At 44.4% G+C, this 20,081-nt stretch overlaps 1 protein-coding gene across 1 annotated transcript; it reads left to right on the forward strand.

Moving 5' to 3' along the window:
- The first annotated feature begins 1,115 nt into the window (after positions 1 to 1,115).
- CHMP4B (charged multivesicular body protein 4B) lies at positions 1,116 to 19,568 on the forward strand. The gene is made up of 6 exons (XM_075351753.1): positions 1,116 to 1,238; positions 6,318 to 6,444; positions 8,206 to 8,383; positions 10,462 to 10,576; positions 11,523 to 11,649; positions 18,200 to 19,568. The coding sequence occupies exons 1-6, from the start codon at positions 1,116 to 1,118 to the stop codon at positions 18,262 to 18,264; spliced, it is 735 nt and encodes a 244-aa protein (XP_075207868.1). The 3' UTR covers positions 18,265 to 19,568.
- Positions 19,569 to 20,081: the final 513 nt, after the last annotated feature.

The following is a 20,081-nucleotide window of genomic DNA, read 5'->3' on the forward strand; positions in this document are numbered from 1 at the left end:
ATACTGTAGCAAGGAGAGCAAGGAGCCAGCGCTAAGCAGTGCGCGCGGCTCCCTGCTCTCTGAACTGTGACATGTAGCTGCAGCACACATCGGGTTAATTAACCCGATGTGTGCTGCAGGAGAGCAAGGAGCCAGCGCTAAGCGCGGCTCCCTGCTCTCTGCACATGTAGCACAGCGACGTTATGATCGCTACTTCTGCTGTGTTTGACAGCTAAGCAGCGATCATAACAGCGACTTACAAGGTCGCTGCTACGTCACCGAAAATGGTGACGTAACAGCGACGTCGTTGTCGCTGTCGTTTAGTGTGAACCCAGCACTAGTCTGACAATGATAATCTCTGGAGGCTTAAACAAACATTGCAGGTAAACAATACCATGGACCTTGATAATAGAGGCATCCCTGAAATTGGTTTTACCCCTGGAGCATGCTGTATTGAGATTACGGAGCAAAAAAACCTGCTGACAGATTCCCTTTATTCGGTAGTGGTCCAGCTTTTGGTTCCTGCACTGATCAGCTGAAAGTGGGAACTCTTATCCCTAGTAGAATGGAGTGACATTCTGCATGCTCAACCGGAGCTCCATTCCTTCCCTATGGGGCTTCTCAAAAAAGCAGAAGGTCCAACCTGCCTCTTCAGCTTGTAATAAGGATAACAGTTCCCTGTAGAATATAAAAATGCACTGATCTGCCAACTGGTACAGGTCCCGGCTACGGGGCACCCACTGATCCGCAAGTTATCCCTTATACTGTGGATAGGGGATATCTTGTTTTCACTGGGCAATCCGTTTAAAAAGAAGTTTCTGTTCAGGTCCTAGTGTATGCAGCGAGCTCAGGAGCTGAGCCTGCACCATGCCAGGAAGATGCTGGCTGTTGTGTGTAGCTGACATCTTCCTGTAACAGCAGTGGCGAGTGTGACCTCTAATTGCTGCTACTTAACTATTTAAATGCTGTTATCAATCTGCATTTGATTAACGCAATTGCTGGTGTTCATGTGCAGCAGCTCACTTCTCTCTCGCCTCCCCAAACGCCCTCTTGGCTGTTCTAACCTGCTGCAAAATTGATGTACAACCAGACACCAGCTTCTGACAACGTTTCCGAGGAAGCGTCTTCCATTTACCATGTGCAATGGTCTCCAGGTCACTAATACTAATATTTTTGTGTTGTCAAGAGAGTGGTTCAAAGAGCTAAAAGCAGATATTGTCATGCAGAAACAAGGAAAAGGATATAAAAAGATACTAAAGGTATTGGATGGTTGTAGAGTTATTGTTAGGCTGCGTGCCCATGATCAGTGTTTGCAGCGTTTTGGATGTAGCGTGTTTTCGCTGCTTCCAAAACTCTGTGTTGTACAGTACAAGCACAGTGGAAGATATTTCTAGAAATCCCGTGCCCACTGTGCTTGCTTTTTCCGCAGCAAACACTGACCTGCGGTGCGTCTTTCCAGACCGCAGCATGTCAATTGTTTGCTGCGGAATCGCATGCGTCCTCCGTAGGGAGAACACAAGCGAGAGACCGCAGCGCATTGAACCCTGATCGTGGGTACAAGCAGCTGCGTTCTCCTGCGGAGGAGACTTACATCCTTGCAGGTCAGGACTTTGCATCCAGGATGCAGTGAGGCCTGATTGTGGGCATAGAAGTATAATTCACATGTTAAAAGTTAAGAGAACATTTTCTGAGGAAGATGCCACGAGATTTCTGAGGAGGTAGGTGGTCAAAATTCTTCAAGTGACTGCAAAAGACCTGCAAGATTTGGTGGCAGCAGGCTGTGAAGTTTGTTTGCTAAAGGTCTCCTTTCCGAAACTCAAGATGTACACACCTGTTGTATCAAAAGCCCAAGAAAAGTCAGCCTTGGAGTCAATTGCATGACACTCGGCTCCCGCTCTGCTGGAGGGTAAGCCGCATGTTATGCGACTGTCATGCTACCTTGCTGCGATCCTGCGAGCACAGCCGCGGAGGACAGGGTGGACGCTGCGGAGCAGAGGGAGGGAGTAATCTCCCCATCTCCTCAACTGTCTGCTGATGCAATTCTCGCATTACTCTGGTGTAATGCGAGTGCAATGTGATGTTTCTCTCGCACCCATAGACTTGTATGGGTGTGAGTGAAAACGAATCGTATTCCACCCGCAGCATGCTGCGATTGTTTTCTCGGTCCGATTAGGGCTGAGACAAAAAATGCTCATTGGAGCAGGCCCATAGAATAACATAATTCACAAGTCTGCAGTCACATAGTGACTTCTGTGAAAAACCTCGACAACGAGTTTAAAGGGAACCTGTCAGCAGAAATTTTGCACTAAACCTAAACGATTCCCCCTCTGCAGCTCCTGGGCTGCATTCTAGCAAGGTTTCTGTTGCTATTGTGCCCCCTCTGAGACCAAAATAAAGACTTTATAAAGTGTTACCTTTTTGTATTCAAATCTTTTTTTTATGTACACAGGGGCGGGCTCTCTTGCGTCCGTTAGTCGCCCTCCTGCCGCTTTACGCCGTCCCCCATCGCTCATTTCCATAACTGAGGACGCTGCCCAGTGCTTCCGAGGTCTCGCGCATGCACCGTGCCACTCTCGTGGGAGTGAGCACTGTACACAGTGTGACCGCTGGTGATGTGATTGCGCAGGTGTGAGATTATGGGCGTTGCTGTGATTGTCATCAGCAAGTACCCGCCCATAATCTCGTGCCCGCGCTTTCCCCTCTGCCTCCACCTTTCTGCGCAAGCGCTGGCCAGATGAACCCACGTCACCTCTTACCCATCTTTCCCTGGAGCAGGAAATAGATGGGAGGAGCGGAGCAGCATAACGGTGGAGGCAGAGTGAAAAGCGCGGACACGAGATTATGGGCGGGCACTCGCTGATGACAATCACAGCGCCGCCCATAATCTCACACCTGCGCAATCACGTCACCAGCGGGCACACTGCTCACTCCCGCGAGAGTCGCACTGGGCATGCGTGTGGACCTCTGGAGCACTGGGTGGCGTCCTTCGTTATGGAAATGAGCGATGAGGGACGACTGCAAGAGGGCGACTAACGGACGCAAGAGAGCCCACCACCGTGTACATAAAAAAAATTAGCATACAAAAAGGTAAGACTTTATAAAGTATTTATTTTGGTCTCAAAGGGGGCACAATAACAGGAACCTTTCCAGAATGTAGCCCAGGAGCTGCAGAGGGGGAATCTTTTAGGTTTATTGCAAAATTTCTGCTGACAGGTTCCCTTTAAGTTCCTCAAAACTGTATAAATAATTTCTGTGGACCAATGAAATGCAACTTTACTTTTTCTGGCCTTTGGCTCAGCAGTATGCCTAGAGGAGGAAAATTGATGAACATCCTGCCTACAGTGAAGCATGGTGGTGGCTCGGTGATTCCTACAGTAAAGCATGGCAATGATTCTATCATGCCTACAGTGAAGTATAGTGGTTAAACGGTGATGTTTAGGAGCAAGTATCAAGGAATCCTTGGAGAGAACAGCATCTTATTAACAAAGCTGAAGCTTGTGTGTCATTGTACCTTCCTACAGGACAGAGAGCCTAAGCACCTCTCACTGTCCACCAAGACTTGGTTTCAGAAGAAGTCCTAAAAGATTCTGGAGTGGCCATAAAATGGCCTGTCTTGAACCCAATACAAAATCTTTGATGGGGTTTGAAGAAAGAAGGTGCAGAACAAAATTCTAAGAACATGAGCCTTCTAGAGGCCATTGTCCTTAAGAAATATGCAGCTTCAAAAACTATCACTGACACTGTTTGGTGTGGACGTAGCCTGTGGAAATTGTACCTCCTCTTCATTGCTGCTCTATGCAGGTTTCATCTATATATCCTGTGACTGACTGGAGGCGGACGCGTCCCGGCTGTCGCAGGTGTCCGGAGGCGGACGCGTCCCGGCTGTCGCAGGTGTCCGGAGGCGGACGCGTCCCGGCTGTCGCAGGTGTCCGGAGGCGGACGCGTCCCGGCTGTTATGAGGACCATGCATGTTGGCGGAGCTCCAAGTCTTTCAGATATTAGCAGTACATGTAGTAGACCTTTAACTTTTGACCCCTGGTGAGGCAGATAAGTAATTAATAGGTGTAGGGTAACCTTCGGAATGGCAGGCAATATATTGGGGGTGTTTTGTGCTTCCGACCATTGAGTAAAGCAGTTATTTGTTCCTGCAGTGTCCTAGGTAATCTCTCTACACAATACATGCAGGTCTATGTTCTGGGTGGGCCGTGTGTGGACAGGGAGGGTGTGCACCGTTGCCAGGACAGTTGCTGGGTGTGTAGCTGCCGGTCAGGGTGCAGGGGGAAGCTATGAAAAATGGTATGAGGCTGAAGCCGGTGAGACAGGTTCAGGCTTGCAGTACTTTCAGCACTGATGTAGAAATGTGACGGATGTGTTTATTACTGGATTTCCGCACAGATTATTCCAAATACACTACCGGGTCTCCAGTGGAAACATAAACTAACGGCCGGGTAGTAATCGGTTAGCAGATTATTGCAGTGCTTGTGGGGAGTACAGATCTGTGTCAGGGTCCGTCCTCCTGCTGCACATCTGTCGTGTGGACACGAGTGGTTTTCAGAGCAGCCTGTATCATTGTGGATTAGGGGAATCTGCAGCCTGACTTAGACGTTGCGCACATCTGTCAGAGGCCTGGTCACATTCTGCCACGTTTGATGGGAATGTCAGAAGCCTGTCACAAACTGATGGCATCTCTTTCAGGTGGAGTCTGGAACTCGCCTGAAGAAGCTCTGCAGTGAAATTATACACTGCAGTCAGTGTCAAAACCACTTGCGGAGCATGTTGTGGGTTTTTTTTTTTTTTCTTAACCACTTTAAGATTTCGAAAGCTGTGAGGCAACTTGAAGAAGTGACCTGACCATTCTTCAGGCAGTGATGCCTCCACAAAAACAACCTACGCTACAGGAAGAACACTGCCGCAGATTTCCTGAAGCTTCCAAAACTGAGGCTACACTGGCATCCATGTTTACATACCATTAGGCTGCGTTCAGACAGGCACGGCTAGTGCCTTCAGCAGTTTTTACTCATGTGAAAAGTCACTCATGCTAACACATAGGCTAACATTGGCCGGTGCACACATGTACAGCACACGGACTGAAAACACACGTTCGTCAGTGGGGTCCATCCGGCAAGTGGGTGTCCATTATGCCAGATCCAGCACTCCTAAGACTGAGCACATGAATTGCCAGTGTAGATCATCCGTGTACTGAATCAGTTCTTCATAAGCATAGAAATGCCGATGTGTGAATAAGGCTTGATCGCTTCCAATGGGATATTTTTTCATGCAGACTCCACTGTATGTGAATATTCATTCCCCCCCCCCCCCCCGCCCCTCTTCCCGGTATATACCCACTTGTTTCCTCTCCGCTGACCTGGCCATGACGTGCAGCTAGTTTGGTCAGGACTCTTCACATGGACTTAAGCGTTCCCTTCTGTATCTGATTTGGAATCGATCTCCTTCCAATCTGTTTTCTATCTAAACGCCCCATCCTGACCTTGTTCCTATACATTGCGGTCTATTCTATTCATCACAGGGTCTGATCAGTGGTGTTTTGATGCTAGTTTTAGGATACTTCTTATTGACACATCTTCATGGTGCTCACTGGAAGACCATGGGAGATCAGTGCTAGTATACATATTCTTGGCTGGGCAGCTGTGAAACCTCGCTAGCTGGAGTTGTTCTTATTGAGGCCAGCAGGGTACATTATATAAGATGGTGTTGATGGATCAAGTGCAGGATCTGTGGAGTGTGTGTATTCTGGTCCTTTCTATATATCCTGCTGCTACTTCCAATGACTCCAGGTCACGGCCCGGCGCTGGTAGCTCAGAGCAGTTGATTTCTTGATTGTCATTTCTTTTATACGGATATTTCCATTCACAAGATCCTATCCTGATATTTTACTAGTTGTAATAATATTAGTAAATTCCTCCAATTAGAAATGTAGTTTAGTTCTCCTGATTCACTATGTCTCTTACCTAATGTGCAGGGCATTACAGGACCTTAGGTATCCATGGTTATGACCACAAGGAACCATGTTTACCTAAGGTCCTGTAATGCCCTGAACATAAGGTAAGCAACATAGTGAATCAGGAGAATTAGATTACATTTCTAATTGGAGGTATTTGCTAATATTATTAAATATGAATATTATTACACCTACTACATATTAGGATAGGATCTTGGGTATTGAAATACCCCCTTTAAGTAATTCTGCTGCCCTACTTATTATATACACACCATTGGTATAACTGCATAGTAACCTCCACTGTTTTCACTGTAAACCCCATTTTTAGGACTGATAAGTCAGTAGAGTGTGTATGCATTGTGTTCATTATTCCTTACAGATTGCCCGCTGTTGCTCCAATGCTTCCCAGTCCATGGCAAGTCTTTGTACTTCCAGCTGCGGCAGTGACCTCCTCATGTGGACATGTCACTCTCTGCAGACATTGGTGGGGGACTTGGGCAGCATTGGTAGAGCAGCGGATGGGGTTAATAGGGTTAAGTATACCTTATTAATTTCAAGCTTGTTAAATGGTAGACACTTAATTTTAAGAATGGGCAATCAGTTTTAGAGCACTGGATAACTCTTTAAAGGGGTATTCCCCATCTCCAAGATTCTATCCCAATATGTAGTAGGTGTAATAATAAGAATATTAGCAAATACCTCCAATTACAAATGTAGTATGGTTCTCCAGATTAGCTATATTACTTACCTCATGTGCAGGGCATTGCAGTAGCTGAGGTATCCATGGTTACGACCCCTAGCATCTGCTACTATGAGTGGTTGTATCCATGCCAACCATACCTAAGTTACTGCACATGAGGTAAAAGACAGAGCTATACCAGAACTACTAGACTACATTTCTAATTGGAGGTATTTTCTAATATTTTTACTACACCTAATACATATTGGGAGATGAGGATACCCCTTTAACACTTCGCGACTGGCCGATTTTTCACTTTCCGTTTGTTTTTCCGCCTTCTTCCAAGAGCCGTAACTTTTTATTTTTCTGTCAATATAGCCATGTGAGGGCTTGTTTTTTGCGGAACAAGTTCTACTTTTAAAATGAAACTCTTAGTTTTACCAAGTTTACCAAGTTTACTTAGTTTTACTGGAAAATGTCAAGAAAACTCCATATGCGGAAACATTGCAAAAAAGTGCGATTGCATGATTGTTTTTGAAATATTGTATTCACAGGGTTCACTATATGGTAAAACTAATGTTTTGGTGTGATGCCTCCTATCGATATGAGTTCGTAGACACCAAACATGAATAGGTTTACTTTTATCTAAGGGGTTAAAAAAAAAATCAGAAGTTTGTAAAAAAAAAAAAAAAAAAAAGTGGCGCATGTTCTGCGCCATTTTCCGCGACCCATAGCGGTTTCATTTTTCAGGATCTCTGGCTCAGTGACGGCTTGTTCTTTTGCGTCTTGAGCTGACATTTTTAATTGTACAATTTTTGTGCAGATGCTATGTTTTGATTGCCTGTTGCAAATTTTGTGCAAAATACTATAGCCAAAAAACATAATTTTGGCATTTGGATTTTTTTTTTGCCGCTAAGCTGTGTACCGACCAGATTAATTGATTTTATATTTTGATCGGGCATTTCTGAATGCAGCGACACGAAATGTGTATGTGTGTATATATAATATATATACATATTTTTTTTTTTTAACCCTTTAATTTTCAATGGGGCGAAAGTGGGTATATAATTTTTTTTTAAATTACTAGTCCCCTAGGGGACTATAAGGATCAGCAGTCTGATCACTCTTCCATATCTGCTGATCACAGCTACACAGCTATAAATACCAGATCTGCTCATCTCCTATCTCACACAGCTCTCGACCGAGGAAGGGAGTCATGTGAGCTACAGGAGTCATCATACGACCATGTACTACCATGACAACCATGGGATCCACATTTTGACAGCGCAATTTAAGGGGTTAACAGGTAAGGGCAGATCGCGAATCTGCTCGTGCCTCCTAGGCACACGTCAGCTGTACAAATCAGCTGACATGTGCGGATTCCCCTCGGCAGCCGGGTGGGATTAACATTGATCGCTGGGACGTAATTTTACTGCCCGCGGTCGTTATGGGGGTTAAATATGTTAGTGATGTATTAGTGATATTATCCATTCTTTTAATACAGTCTTATCTCTCACTCTGCAGCCGGTGTGAAGTCTTCACAGAACATATTAATGCATCTACATTATTTTTTGGTTTCTGCCCATAGCTGCCCTACAAGCGCTGAAACGCAAGAAGAGATACGAGAAACAGTTGGCGCAGATTGATGGGACATTATCCACTATTGAATTCCAGCGGGAAGCCTTAGAAAATGCCAACACGAACACTGAAGTTCTGAAGAACATGGGCTTTGCGGCTAAAGCCATGAAAGCTGCTCATGACAACATGTAAGTACAGTTCTGTCTTATTCTTGGCGTGCTCATGAGTCTACACCAATGAGGGGCAGTGGCTAGTCTTTATAGACCAGAGACTGTTGGCAGATCCTTTGGGTGCGATCACTTGACTAGTGTGTTATTGTACTATGAATGGTGACACTAGTCGTCATCGGTTGGCGAAATATCGCTCTTCCTGCAGACACTGGCTTATAATACTGAGATTATAGATGGGGACTTTGTACACGTCACACTCAGTAGTGCTAAGTCTGCGACCACCGCTGGGGTGACCGATGGGGAACGTGTAATGGTGAATGACAGCCTTGGCCTGCATGCTTGGCAGAGGGAAATGCAGTGACTTCTAGAAGGCATTAGCATCGTCTCTGGTGAGCGGAGAGGAGGGAAGAGCAGTCTGACAGACTCTTTAAAGCATAACCCTTTGTTGTAAGTTTTATTTCATAAATCAATAATATACATGAAAATAAGTAACTTTGTATCTTATCAGACACATCTTCTTTCTCTGCCAGAATTAATCAGTCATTATTAAACTTCAGTTCTGAGGTAAAATCTGTATTCAGTGAAGACTTTCCCATTACTCAGATAGGAGGTGGCAGGTGTTAAGGCCCCGTTACACGCAGCACATCCGGCATCGTTAGCGACGTCGTTGTGTGTGACACCAACAAGCGGAAAATACTCACCACATCGTCTATCGTTGACACATCGTTCATTTTCAAAAAATCGTTGATTGTTGAGGACGGAGGTTGTTCGTTGTTCCTGAGGCAGCACACATCGCTACGTGTGACACCTCGGGAACGACGAACTACAGGTTACCTACGGCCGCCGGCAGTGAGGAAGGAAGGAGGTGGGCGGGATATTACAGCCGCTCATCTCCGCCCCTCCGCTTCTATTGGGCGGCCACTTAGTGACGCCGCACGAACCGCCCCCTTAGAAAGGAGGCGGTTCACCGGCCACAGCGACGTCGCTAGGCAGGTAAGTATAGTGTGACGGGTCCTAGCGATGTTGTGCGCCACGGGCAGCGATTTGCCCGTGACGCACAACCGACGGGGGCAGGTGCTTTCACCAGCGACAGCTAGCGATGTCGCTGCGTGTAAAGCCCCCTTTACTGCTGAGATTCTATTAGGACGGGATGAGGGAGGAGCTAGAGGCAGAGGGAGGAGCTGTAGACAAAGCTTTTGCCCCTCCCTCTTTTATCTACATAGAATCTGATCAATATCCACTGCCAAGTCTGCAGATAAAGAAGCAGATTTGTCTGATAAGATGTATCACAAAGTTGCCTATTTTCATGTCTACTATTGATTTATGAAATAAAAATGATGGTAGCGCATTAAGGGTGACTTCTATGAACTGCTTAGAGAAGCACTTCCCATAAAGCTTTTCATTGTCTAATCCGATGTAAATGTATTTGTAGTGTAAGTGTGTAATATTCTCACCAATTGGCGTCTTGCCCGGTTTCCAGCGCTGCTCTGGTCCTCTTCTGGGTCACGTGATGGCTATTCCGACTTCCGGCTCGCACTGGGCTCTGTTTGAGGCTGATGTGGCTTTTACCATAAACCTATGGATCATCAGAACAATGCTCCATAGTAGTGCTATGCAACTTCCAGCTCACACACAAATCCCAGGATGAGCTGGCAAGAAGGAATGGCCATCATGTGGGCCAGTAGAGGACCGTTCCGGAACTGGATTGTTGGAGGTTTGGGAAGCCACATTTAGGCTGTGTGTGCACGTTGCGTAATTACATGCAGTTACGCTGTCATGTCACTTCTTCCGTGCGCTTTGCCTGCAGCCCCTGCTCTGTCTATGGCAGGAGCTGCAGGCAGAGCGCATGGAATCTGCTTTTTTTTTTTCCACTACGGACATTTTCTACAGCGATTGGAAGCGCACGTGTGCTCTTCAGACCGCTGCAGAAATTTCTGCAGTGAAGTACGCAACGTGCGCACATAGCCTAACAGCAGTCTACAGATATTCTGAACTGACTTCAATTTGAAGATGGCGTCTTCATAATTAGTTGTGCCGCGCTCTTTCATGTTATATCTGAAGCCGCTCACATCATTTTTTTTTTTTCCTCTCTTCAGGGACATTGACAAGGTGGATGAACTCATGGAAAACATTGCTGACCAGCAGGAGTTGGCTCAGGAAATCTCAGATGCAATCTCTAAACCTGTTGGCCTTGGCGAGGACTTTGATGATGTAAGTAGCAGAAATACTCTGCTGCTTCATTTCTACGCGTAACACTTCTCCATATGCATTCATCTGTCTGGTGTAAACATGACTTGGGTGACCATAGATGAATCACTCTGCAGAATAACCACCATTATTTCAGCCACGACTATGAATCGTGGAGGTTGTGGTCCTGGTGGCCACAGCTTTGAGCTCAAGAAAGATTGTGAAATCTGCAATGAGGAGCCTTCATTTTGTTACTGAATGTCTGATATCTAGCTTACTCGGTGTGCTGAAGAGCAAACAACCATGATAGGGACAAGTTACATTAGGGCCGCCTGTAAAGTACCTTGTCAGGCCTCCTGTAACGCTCTGTGAGCACACTGCCCCAGCAAGCTCATTTGGGCTATGTGCGCACAGTGCGTTTTTCGCGGCGTTTTTGCGCGTTTTTCGGGTGCGTTTTTGGCCTCAAAACTGCAGGACTTTGCTTCCCCAGCAAAGTCTATGAGTTTTCATTTTTGCTGTCCGCACACATCTGGTTTTTTTACCTGCGTTTTTGGGTTAAAAAAAAAATGGACATGTCAGTTCTTTCCTGCGTTTTTCGCCCATGCAATGCATTTGAAAAACGCAGCAAAACGCAGAGATCAAAAACGCAGCCAAAAACGCACCAAATCGTGGCAAAAACACATGCGTTTTTTGATGCGTTTTTTCGACGCAGATGCGTTTTTGTGCGTTTTTAGCGGCCAAAAACGCAGCGTCAAAAAGACGCAGTGTGCGAACCTAGCCTTAGGCAGCAGCCTTTTGTCACGTCCAAGTTGTGAAAGGATGAGGACCCTGAATAACCCCAAACTGCACAGAATCATTTATTAGTAAAGCACAGCCTGCTTTACATGCAGATAGGGCTGTAATTATATGTCCATCTGTATGTAATCATGCACAATTCAGTGTTATTCTAACCTATTTCTGTTCATTCTAGGATGAATTATTGGCTGAGTTGGAAGAACTAGAACAAGAGGAGCTAGACAAGAATCTTCTGGAGGTCCATGGTCCAGAAACTGTACCCCTTCCAAATGTGCCTGGTTCTTTTCTACCTGCAAAGCCCGGTGAGTGTATAGAGTAATAATCATCCTGCTCATACCTAGCACTTGAAAACCTTCCTAGATGGGGTGTCTAATTAGAGAAACCCTATTTACAGACTGCTCCCCCTGGTGCAGGCAGTTGAAACCTGCATTTTCCTGGGTCATGCTTGTGGCACCCTCAGCAAATAGCTGACTTTGTCTGGGGAAATGTATTATTACATGGCAGCTGTCCAGATAGACAACTGTCCTTGTAGTACAAAGACAGCGTGAGACTGCCCGGATTGCTCAGAAGGGACATGAAGACTCCTGAGTTTAGTTCAAGAGAAGTGAAAAGCAGCCCCATCAGTCTTTAAAGCCTGCGTTCAATATTTCCTAAGTTTTAATTCTTGCAATGCATATGGAGTGAAACCGCTAATAGTATTCCTATCAGTTCAGGTCCAGAGGTCCTGTGCAGACACCTACTTACATTAGATATGATTAGTGAAAATTGGGGACAAAGAGTAAAGGCCCTGTTACACGCAACAACAGATCTAACGATATATCGCCGGGGTCACGGATTCCGTGACGCACATCCGGCATCGTTGGCGACGTCGTTGCGTGTGACAGCAAGGAACGACCGTCAACGATGGAAAACACTCACCTTATCGTCCATCGTTGACACGTTGTTCCTTTTTTAAAAAAAATCGTTGATTGTAGAGGACGTAGGTTGTTTGTCGTTCCCGAGGCAGCACACATCGCTATGTGTGACACCTCGGGAACGACGAACTGCAGCTTACCTGCGGCCGCCGGCAATGCGGAAGGAAGGAGGTGGGCGGGATGTTACGTCCCGCTCATCTCCGCCCCTCCGCTTCAATTGGGCGGCCGCTTAGTGACGCCGCTCGAACCGCCCCCTTAGAAAGGAGGCGGTTCGCCGGCAACAGCAACGTCGCTAAGCAGGTAAGTCCGTGTGACGGCTCCGAACGATTTTGTGCACCACGGACAACAATTTGCCCGTGACCTACAAACGACTGGGGTGGGTACGCTCGCTAGCGATATCGTTAATGATATTGCTGCGTGTAACGGGGCCTTCAGATTAACTCCATGCCAAAGAAAGGTAGGGCAGTGCTTGAATATAATGGTGGTCACACAGAATGACCCTTTGGGCACAATTTGGCCATTGTTACTTAGTGGTGTACTCACTTTGTTGCCAGCAGTTTATACATTAATAGTTGTGTGTTGAGTTATTTGGCTGGCACACCAAATTTACACTGTCATACAATCTGCACACTGACTACTTTACATTATGTCAAAGTGTCATATATTCAGTATTGTCCCATGAAAATATAAAATATTTACAAAAATGTGAGGGGATGTACTCACTTTTGTAATATACTGTATATCAGTAAAAAGCAGAGGGGCTGATAATTATTATTTCCTCTCCACAGCATTGCAGAGATGAGCTTCTGAAGTTTATATGCAAACTAGCTGTAGTACCCGGGCGTTGCCTGGGAGAGTAACTGTCACTGTGTCGGTCGGTCTCTATCCGTGTCGGTCGGTCTCTATCCGTGTCGGTCGGTCTCTATCCGTGTCGGTCGGTCTCTATCCGTGTCGGTCGGTCTCTATCCGTGTCGGTCGGTCTCTATCCGTGTCGGTCGGTCTCTATCCGGGTCGGTCGGTCTCTATCCGGGTCGGTCGGTCTCTATCCGGGTCGGTCGGTCTCTATCCGGGTCGGTCGGTCTCTATCCGGGTCGGTCGGTCTCTATCCGGGTCGGTCGGTCTCTATCCGGGTCGGTCGGTCTCTATCCGGGTCGGTCGGTCTCTATCCGGGTCGGTCGGTCTCTATCCGGGTCGGTCGGTCTCTATCCGGGTCGGTCGGTCTCTATCCGGGTCGGTCGGTCTCTATCCGGGTCGGTCGGTCGGTCGGTCTCTATCCGGGTCGGTCGGTCTCTATCCGGGTCGGTCGGTCTCTATCCGGGTCGGTAGCTATCCCCCCCCCCCCCTCCCCGTTGGCCTCTATTACCCCCCCCCGTCGGTCTCTATCCCACTCTCTCCTCCCCCCCTGTCTGTTTGTCTGTCTCCCCACTGACATCATATTACCTCACACCATAAGTTTCTTATACTGTGAATGTCCTTTGTTCCTATAGCAACCAATCACAGCTCCTGTTAATGATATGTAGCTCCAATTGACTTTAATGGGGGCAGGTTTTTTGGAGAGTAACTGTAAAGTGTGGGGTTAAATTTTTCCTGTCAACAGTCTGGCGTTCACTGAGTCACTAGAGGCGTCTGTGCAAACTTTTGTGATTGTAAATGCTACAATGCGAATTCCTTTAAAACACACACACACACACACACACACACACACACACACCTACCTTTTATATATTAGATTTCCCCTTCAACCTATTGGGCAGTAACAGATTCTTCTCTAATTATATGAAGGTTGTGTCGTACAGAGGGAAAAAAAGCAAATACTCCCGGAGAAGGTCAGAACCAGCTTTTTCACGCTAACACCCTACTCACTCCAGACTCTTGCTGTCATTAGACCGCAGTAGCCTTTGTGACATTCAGTGCTTTGGCTCTTTTCTTCATATCGAGGACTAATGGCCTGATACGGTACCTGGTATGGATCCAGAGCGTTGTATGTATGACTTGACAGCGCAGCTCTCCTCTACTCCCACTGGTGTAATATCAGTAAGCAATGGAAGTGATGAGATCTGTGTGATCAGGTTAGACACTCCAGTCTTAACTGTTCAGACCTTCTTTGAGGGTGTTTCCATTTCTTCCTAAATAAAGCTGCCGCCTTATAATTGGACGTGGTCATATAGGGTAAAAAGAAAATGTCTGTTAGCACCACTTTAGTTGAAGGGGACGTTGTGTATAACTTCAAAAGCCCATATATTCACAATGCTATTGAGACAAGAAACAAAATATCCATTTTAATACTCTCCTTTTTACTGATACACACTGGATAAATTCAGAAATACTCTGAAATGTTTGGTTTAACCCCTTCCTGCAATAGAATGTGAATAAATGCTCTGGACAAGGGTCTGCAAGTGGGGATTTTAGGAGCTGAGCATTCACTAGATGTTACGTAATCGCCGTCTGTGTGTTGGCAGCAAGTAGAGCTGAGCTCCGGGCCACAGCTGTTAACCATTTAGATGCTTCTGACAATATTAGAGCAGTTTCCAGTGCATGTGAGGACCAATTACAGGGGAATAAAGTAATGTAGACATTTTAATAAAGTTTACAAATGTATAAATATTCCAATTATGAAGAGTAAAGGAAAACAAAAAACAATTTGTTTTCTCAGCATCCGTATGTAAAAGTGGTGTCTTTCAAAATACTTAACCTTTAATGCTAAGCTCCATAAAGGCGAAAAAAATTGAAACACCAGAATTGCGCTTTTTTTTTTTTTTTTTTCTCTTTACCAAAAACTCAATAAAAACAACATATGCACCCAAAAATGAGACTTAATAAAAATGTCACACAAAAAACAAGCTCTCAACTCTGCAATCAATGGTAAGCCAAAAAAAACTTATGGGCCTGTGGAATATGGCGACGCAAAGCACAATTATTATTATTTATTTATTTTTATATTTTTTTACACAAAATGCAGATTATTTTTTTATTTATTTTTTCAATTGCTAAAATTGAAGAAAAAAAAATATGCAAATTGGCATCGCTGTAACCGCACTGAGCCTGACTGTCTTGTTTCCAGGTAATTTTTCAGCACCATGATGGGCACAAACAAACCCCCGAAAAAAAATGGGCATAATTTATCAATTCTTTTACACCAGAATTCTGGTGTAAAAAGCTTCTGAATAATCACTACATTCTGATGCACCTCGAAGCTGCACTAAAAGTTTACAACTTTTTTTTTTTCCTGTCATTTTTGCCTAGTGCCATCAAAGTGGGTGGTGCGGGATGGTGGCATATGGTCAAATCCTTGTCCTTTGCTGCTCCACAGATATTCCTACAGCAGGGACTGGAGTAAACTTTGTGCCCTTGTCTGACACCCCAGATTACGGAGACAAGCACCTATTAATGAATCAGGAGCCTCGTAGGCTATCCCGAGTCACTCTTGAGGAATCGGGGCTAATAATTGAATTTCCCCCTCCCGTATGTCAGTACATCGTGGCAAAATGAATGGTGTAATTTAAATCTCCAAGTCCCAATGTTGATGGAGAAATAAAAAGCTATAGCTCCTGGAAAAAAACAAAAGTACCAAAATGGGAAAAAAACCAAATCCCTGGTTATTAAATGGTTAATCAATACTATGCAAAGTTGCTTCAGTTAATTTAGGTGTGCTGCAGAAATAAATAGGACGATTTCTGCACATCATCATTTTTTCCCCAAACTCATTAGCAGTAAATTCCTGAACATGATCTGATTAATGCACATCTTGTTGTAGAGCAGAAGTCGTGGCACGGCGGCAGATGGCGCATTACGGCACGCCACGCCATGCTCTGCCACTAGGGGCTGCTGTGGTGTCACGTCTGCATAGGACGCTCTAAGTGATGGCAGTGAATGAAAGGCATCTTTATAATGTACATATATAGTGAAAAAACAAATCCCTTTTAAAATTCAATTTTTATTAAATATATCTTAAAATTCCCAAGTGATTCACCTATCTAAAGTTTATCAGGGTAATATAAATATACACCAGGGTAGCCACCCCTGTACCAGTTACAATCAGAGGCAGTAAAGCCGGGGGTATGGGATCCCAAATGGGATTAATCTGGCCCTATCAGGACCTACAACCTCACACCTTCCTACCGACGGAGGTAAATCACCTTAACTTAGCCGGGCGCCCCCGTTCCTCGGTGGCTTTCCCTGACTTACCCTATTAATACCCTACCATATGCAGAGAAATGCCTGAGCAAGTAATTTCTATATTATTGGTTGGACTCTTTCCCCCACCTGTTTAATATGCTCCAATTCAGCTGGTCATTATTCATATACAGGGAGGATAGATATCACTACCCCTCCTTCAATTAATATGCTCAAATTCAGCTGGTCATTAATTCATGTATAGGGATAATACATACCCCAACCAGCTATCTAAATAATATGCTCAAAACAGCTGGTCATTGGTTTATGCACAAGGAACAGTAACCAAACCTGTCTAGGTCACTGGTCATCCATCAAATAAACAGGGATACTAGGTACCACAGCGCCCCAATAACCATATCAGGCTGGTGTACCCCAATTATGACCAGAATAAATTCAGATGCAGGGGAGAAAATAGTCCAATCACCAAGTCATCCCAAAAATTTAAGATAACACATTAAACTTGCTTTCAAGCAGATCCCAACCTCTGGAACAATGCCAGTCTATACAATCAATACACATGAATAAATATCATTTTAAGCTGATGCATTAACTTCCCTTTATCAAGTGCATTCGCACCTCGAGGCAGTGCGAATGCACTTGATAAAGGGAAGTTAATGCATCAGCTTAAAATGATATTTATTCATGTGTATTGATTGTATAGACTGGAATTGTTCCAGAGGTTGGGATCTGCTTGAAAGCAAGTTTAATGTGTTATCTTAAATTTTTGGGATGACTTGGTGATTGGACTATTTTCTCCCCTGCATCTGAATTTATTCTGGTCATAATTGGGGTACACCAGCCTGATATGGTTATTGGGGCGCTGTGGTACCTAGTATCCCTGTTTATTTGATGGATGACCAGTGACCTAGACAGGTTTGGTTACTGTTCCTTGTGCATAAACCAATGACCAGCTGTTTTGAGCATATTATTTAGATAGCTGGTTGGGGTATGTATTATCCCTATACATGAATTAATGACCAGCTGAATTTGAGCATATTAATTGAAGTAGGGGTAGTGATATCTATCCTCCCTGTATATGAATAATGACCAGCTGAATTGGAGCATATTAAACAGGTGGGGGAAAGAGTCCAACCAATAATATAGAAATTACTTGCTCAGGCATTTCTCTGCATATGGTAGGGTATTAATAGGGTAAGTCAGGGAAAGCCACCGAGGAACGGGGGCGCCCGGCTAAGTTAAGGTGATTTACCTCCGTCGGTAGGAAGGTGTGAGGTTGTAGGTCCTGATAGGGCCAGATTAATCCCATTTGGGATCCCATACCCCCGGCTTTACTGCCTCTGATTGTATCTGGTACAGGGGTGGCTACCCTGGTGTATATTTATATTACCCTGATAAACTTTAGATAGGTGAATCACTTGGGAATTTTAAGATATATTTAATAAAAATTGAATTTTAAAAGGGATTTGTTTTTTCACTATATATGTACTTTCTGACTATCCCAAAAAATATTTTTGATTGTTAGCATCTTTATAATGGCTGCTAATATATATTATCTTATATAGCGCCTTTAATTCCATAGCGCTTTACATACATCAGCAACTCTGTCCCCATTGGGGCTCACATCTTTTACTGATTAAGCTTAAAAGAGATCTGTCACCAGATTTCACAAAGCATACTGGATATGATATTGAGTTGATGTAGGGCCTGGTGTAAATAGTGTGACAATCCAGATGAGAAATGCTGTTAACTATGAATGTCCATTGCACCGAAATAAACTAATGCATTTTTCTTAACTTTTTAGCCAAGAAAAAGCAAGAGGAAGATGACGACGATATGAGAGAACTAGAAAGTTGGGCAGCAGTGTAAAGTCTGGCGAAACCTTACAAGATCCGATGACAGACTGATTACTTGTTGGCATTAGGTGTACATATATCTGGGATGGAAGGAGAAGGGGTACAGAAAAGGACGCGGTGTCTTTCTACACCTCTACTTCTTTCTCTGCCGGGAGCCTGGAGCATAAATTCACAAAAACAAAACTGAAAGTGACCACGGCTCGTTCTTTTGGTCTGATTTGGACATGGTGACGACATTTGTTCTTTCATCTATCACTTTAAAGTCCAGCGTTTGGCCCAACCTATGGATGCCAGACTGCCACCATTGAATCCTTGACGATTGCTTCCCCTATCTGCTTGGCCTCACGTGCCTGTGCTGTCAATAAAACCCTGACTACATTAGTTCCTTAGCTCTTGTCTCAAAAACTTGGTATCCTTTAATAATAGCAATGTGCTGCTCAGTATACACCCCAGGATTCAGAGCTGCGGGAGCTCACACTATTGACATCTACTTTTAGTCTTACAGAGATCTGGCAGCAGCACAGAGGACTTCAGCATATTATTAGCTTTATAGGGTCTTTGTTGAATTGGTATCTCGTATTTACAGTAAAGCAATGAAACTGGCACAAGGTGGCGCTATCACCACATTGATGTGCCCAGGCTCTACTGCATTCAGTAATGTATCAGGCCAGGTATTCGGGATAATGAATTAGATAGGTTGTAGTTGTATCACCTCTTGGCTGCAGATAGAAGTTGGATCATTCGTCTGTCCACACGTTGTACGCTGGCTTTCATCCTTCACGATATCTTGTTTACAAGCATCTCGGAGCCTTTCTTCAATCACCTCTCACAACCATGTGCTCTTCTCTGCCGGGAGGAACAGTAGATCACCGGCATGGAAGACGTAAATTAGCAACCAGAGGTAAAGAGGTTTAATAATTTAATTTACAAGCTGTACTTCTTCACACCAGTAATGTTACTGTTCGTTTGGATGATATGTGCGTTTTTTTTTCCTCCCTTTTTAAATATTCAGTTGGAAATAGTTTGCTCTTTCTAATAAAAATCTCTATATTCCTATCTTGTTTTTATGGAAGAATTGCCCCTCTTTTTGCTTAGCCAAGAAGCCCTTTTAATAAGTGCAACGTAGGAGGAAGAGGCACTGCTTGGAAAGAAGCGTGTATACCTATATACAGTGTATGGCTGCACAGCTCTAGCTTTGTACATGGAGTGAATGTATTTTGCAATACTGTATGTCCCTGTTTATAACATTTCCAATTACTTTGAGATTGCATTCTCTCTGACTCATGACAGAAAATAAAATATATTTCGAAAAGTGAATGTGATGGATTTGTTCTGCGGCTGTGTCCTAAACGCTTTACATTAATGTGCTGGTATTGATACTTCAGGAAGCTGGGATATGGGGCTTCTGATTCACACCACCTTCGGAGGGACCATTTAAAATAGTCTTTCCAAAAATAAGCCACTATATTCCTACTATACGATATAATCTATAATAGTGTTGTTTAGAAAAGAATCAGTCTTTCTTTAAGTCTGTGGGATTGTGAAGTATACTAGCCATATGTCAAAATAGGCGTTTTTCAAAACGAAGATCGATGAACAATCTCGGGTTACATAGACAAAGTCATATGAAAAAGTTTGGGCACCCCTATTAATGTTAACCTTTTTTCTTTACAATAATTTGGGGTTTTCAAACAGCTATTTCAGTTTCATATATCTAATAACTGATGGACTGAGTAATATTTCTGGATTGAAATGAGGTTTATTGTACTAACAGAAAATGTGCAATCCGCATTTAAACAAAATTTGACCGGTGCAAAAGTATGGGCACCC

The sequence above is a fragment of the Anomaloglossus baeobatrachus genome, chromosome 5 (genome assembly GCF_048569485.1).
Source record: "Anomaloglossus baeobatrachus isolate aAnoBae1 chromosome 5, aAnoBae1.hap1, whole genome shotgun sequence".
NCBI lineage: Eukaryota > Metazoa > Chordata > Amphibia > Anura > Aromobatidae > Anomaloglossus > Anomaloglossus baeobatrachus.

Bases quoted from the DNA above. Each gene is read 5' to 3' on its own strand.
- CHMP4B (XM_075351753.1), top strand. From the start codon at position 1,116: ATGTGCAATGGTCTCCAGGTCACTAATACTAATATTTTTGTGTTGTCA. The intron at 6,445-8,205 runs GTAGAGCAGCGG...TTCTGCCCATAG, and splicing joins GGGGGACTTGGGCAGCATTG to CTGCCCTACAAGCGCTGAAA. The intron at 11,650-18,199 runs GTGAGTGTATAG...TTAACTTTTTAG, and splicing joins TTTTCTACCTGCAAAGCCCG to CCAAGAAAAAGCAAGAGGAA.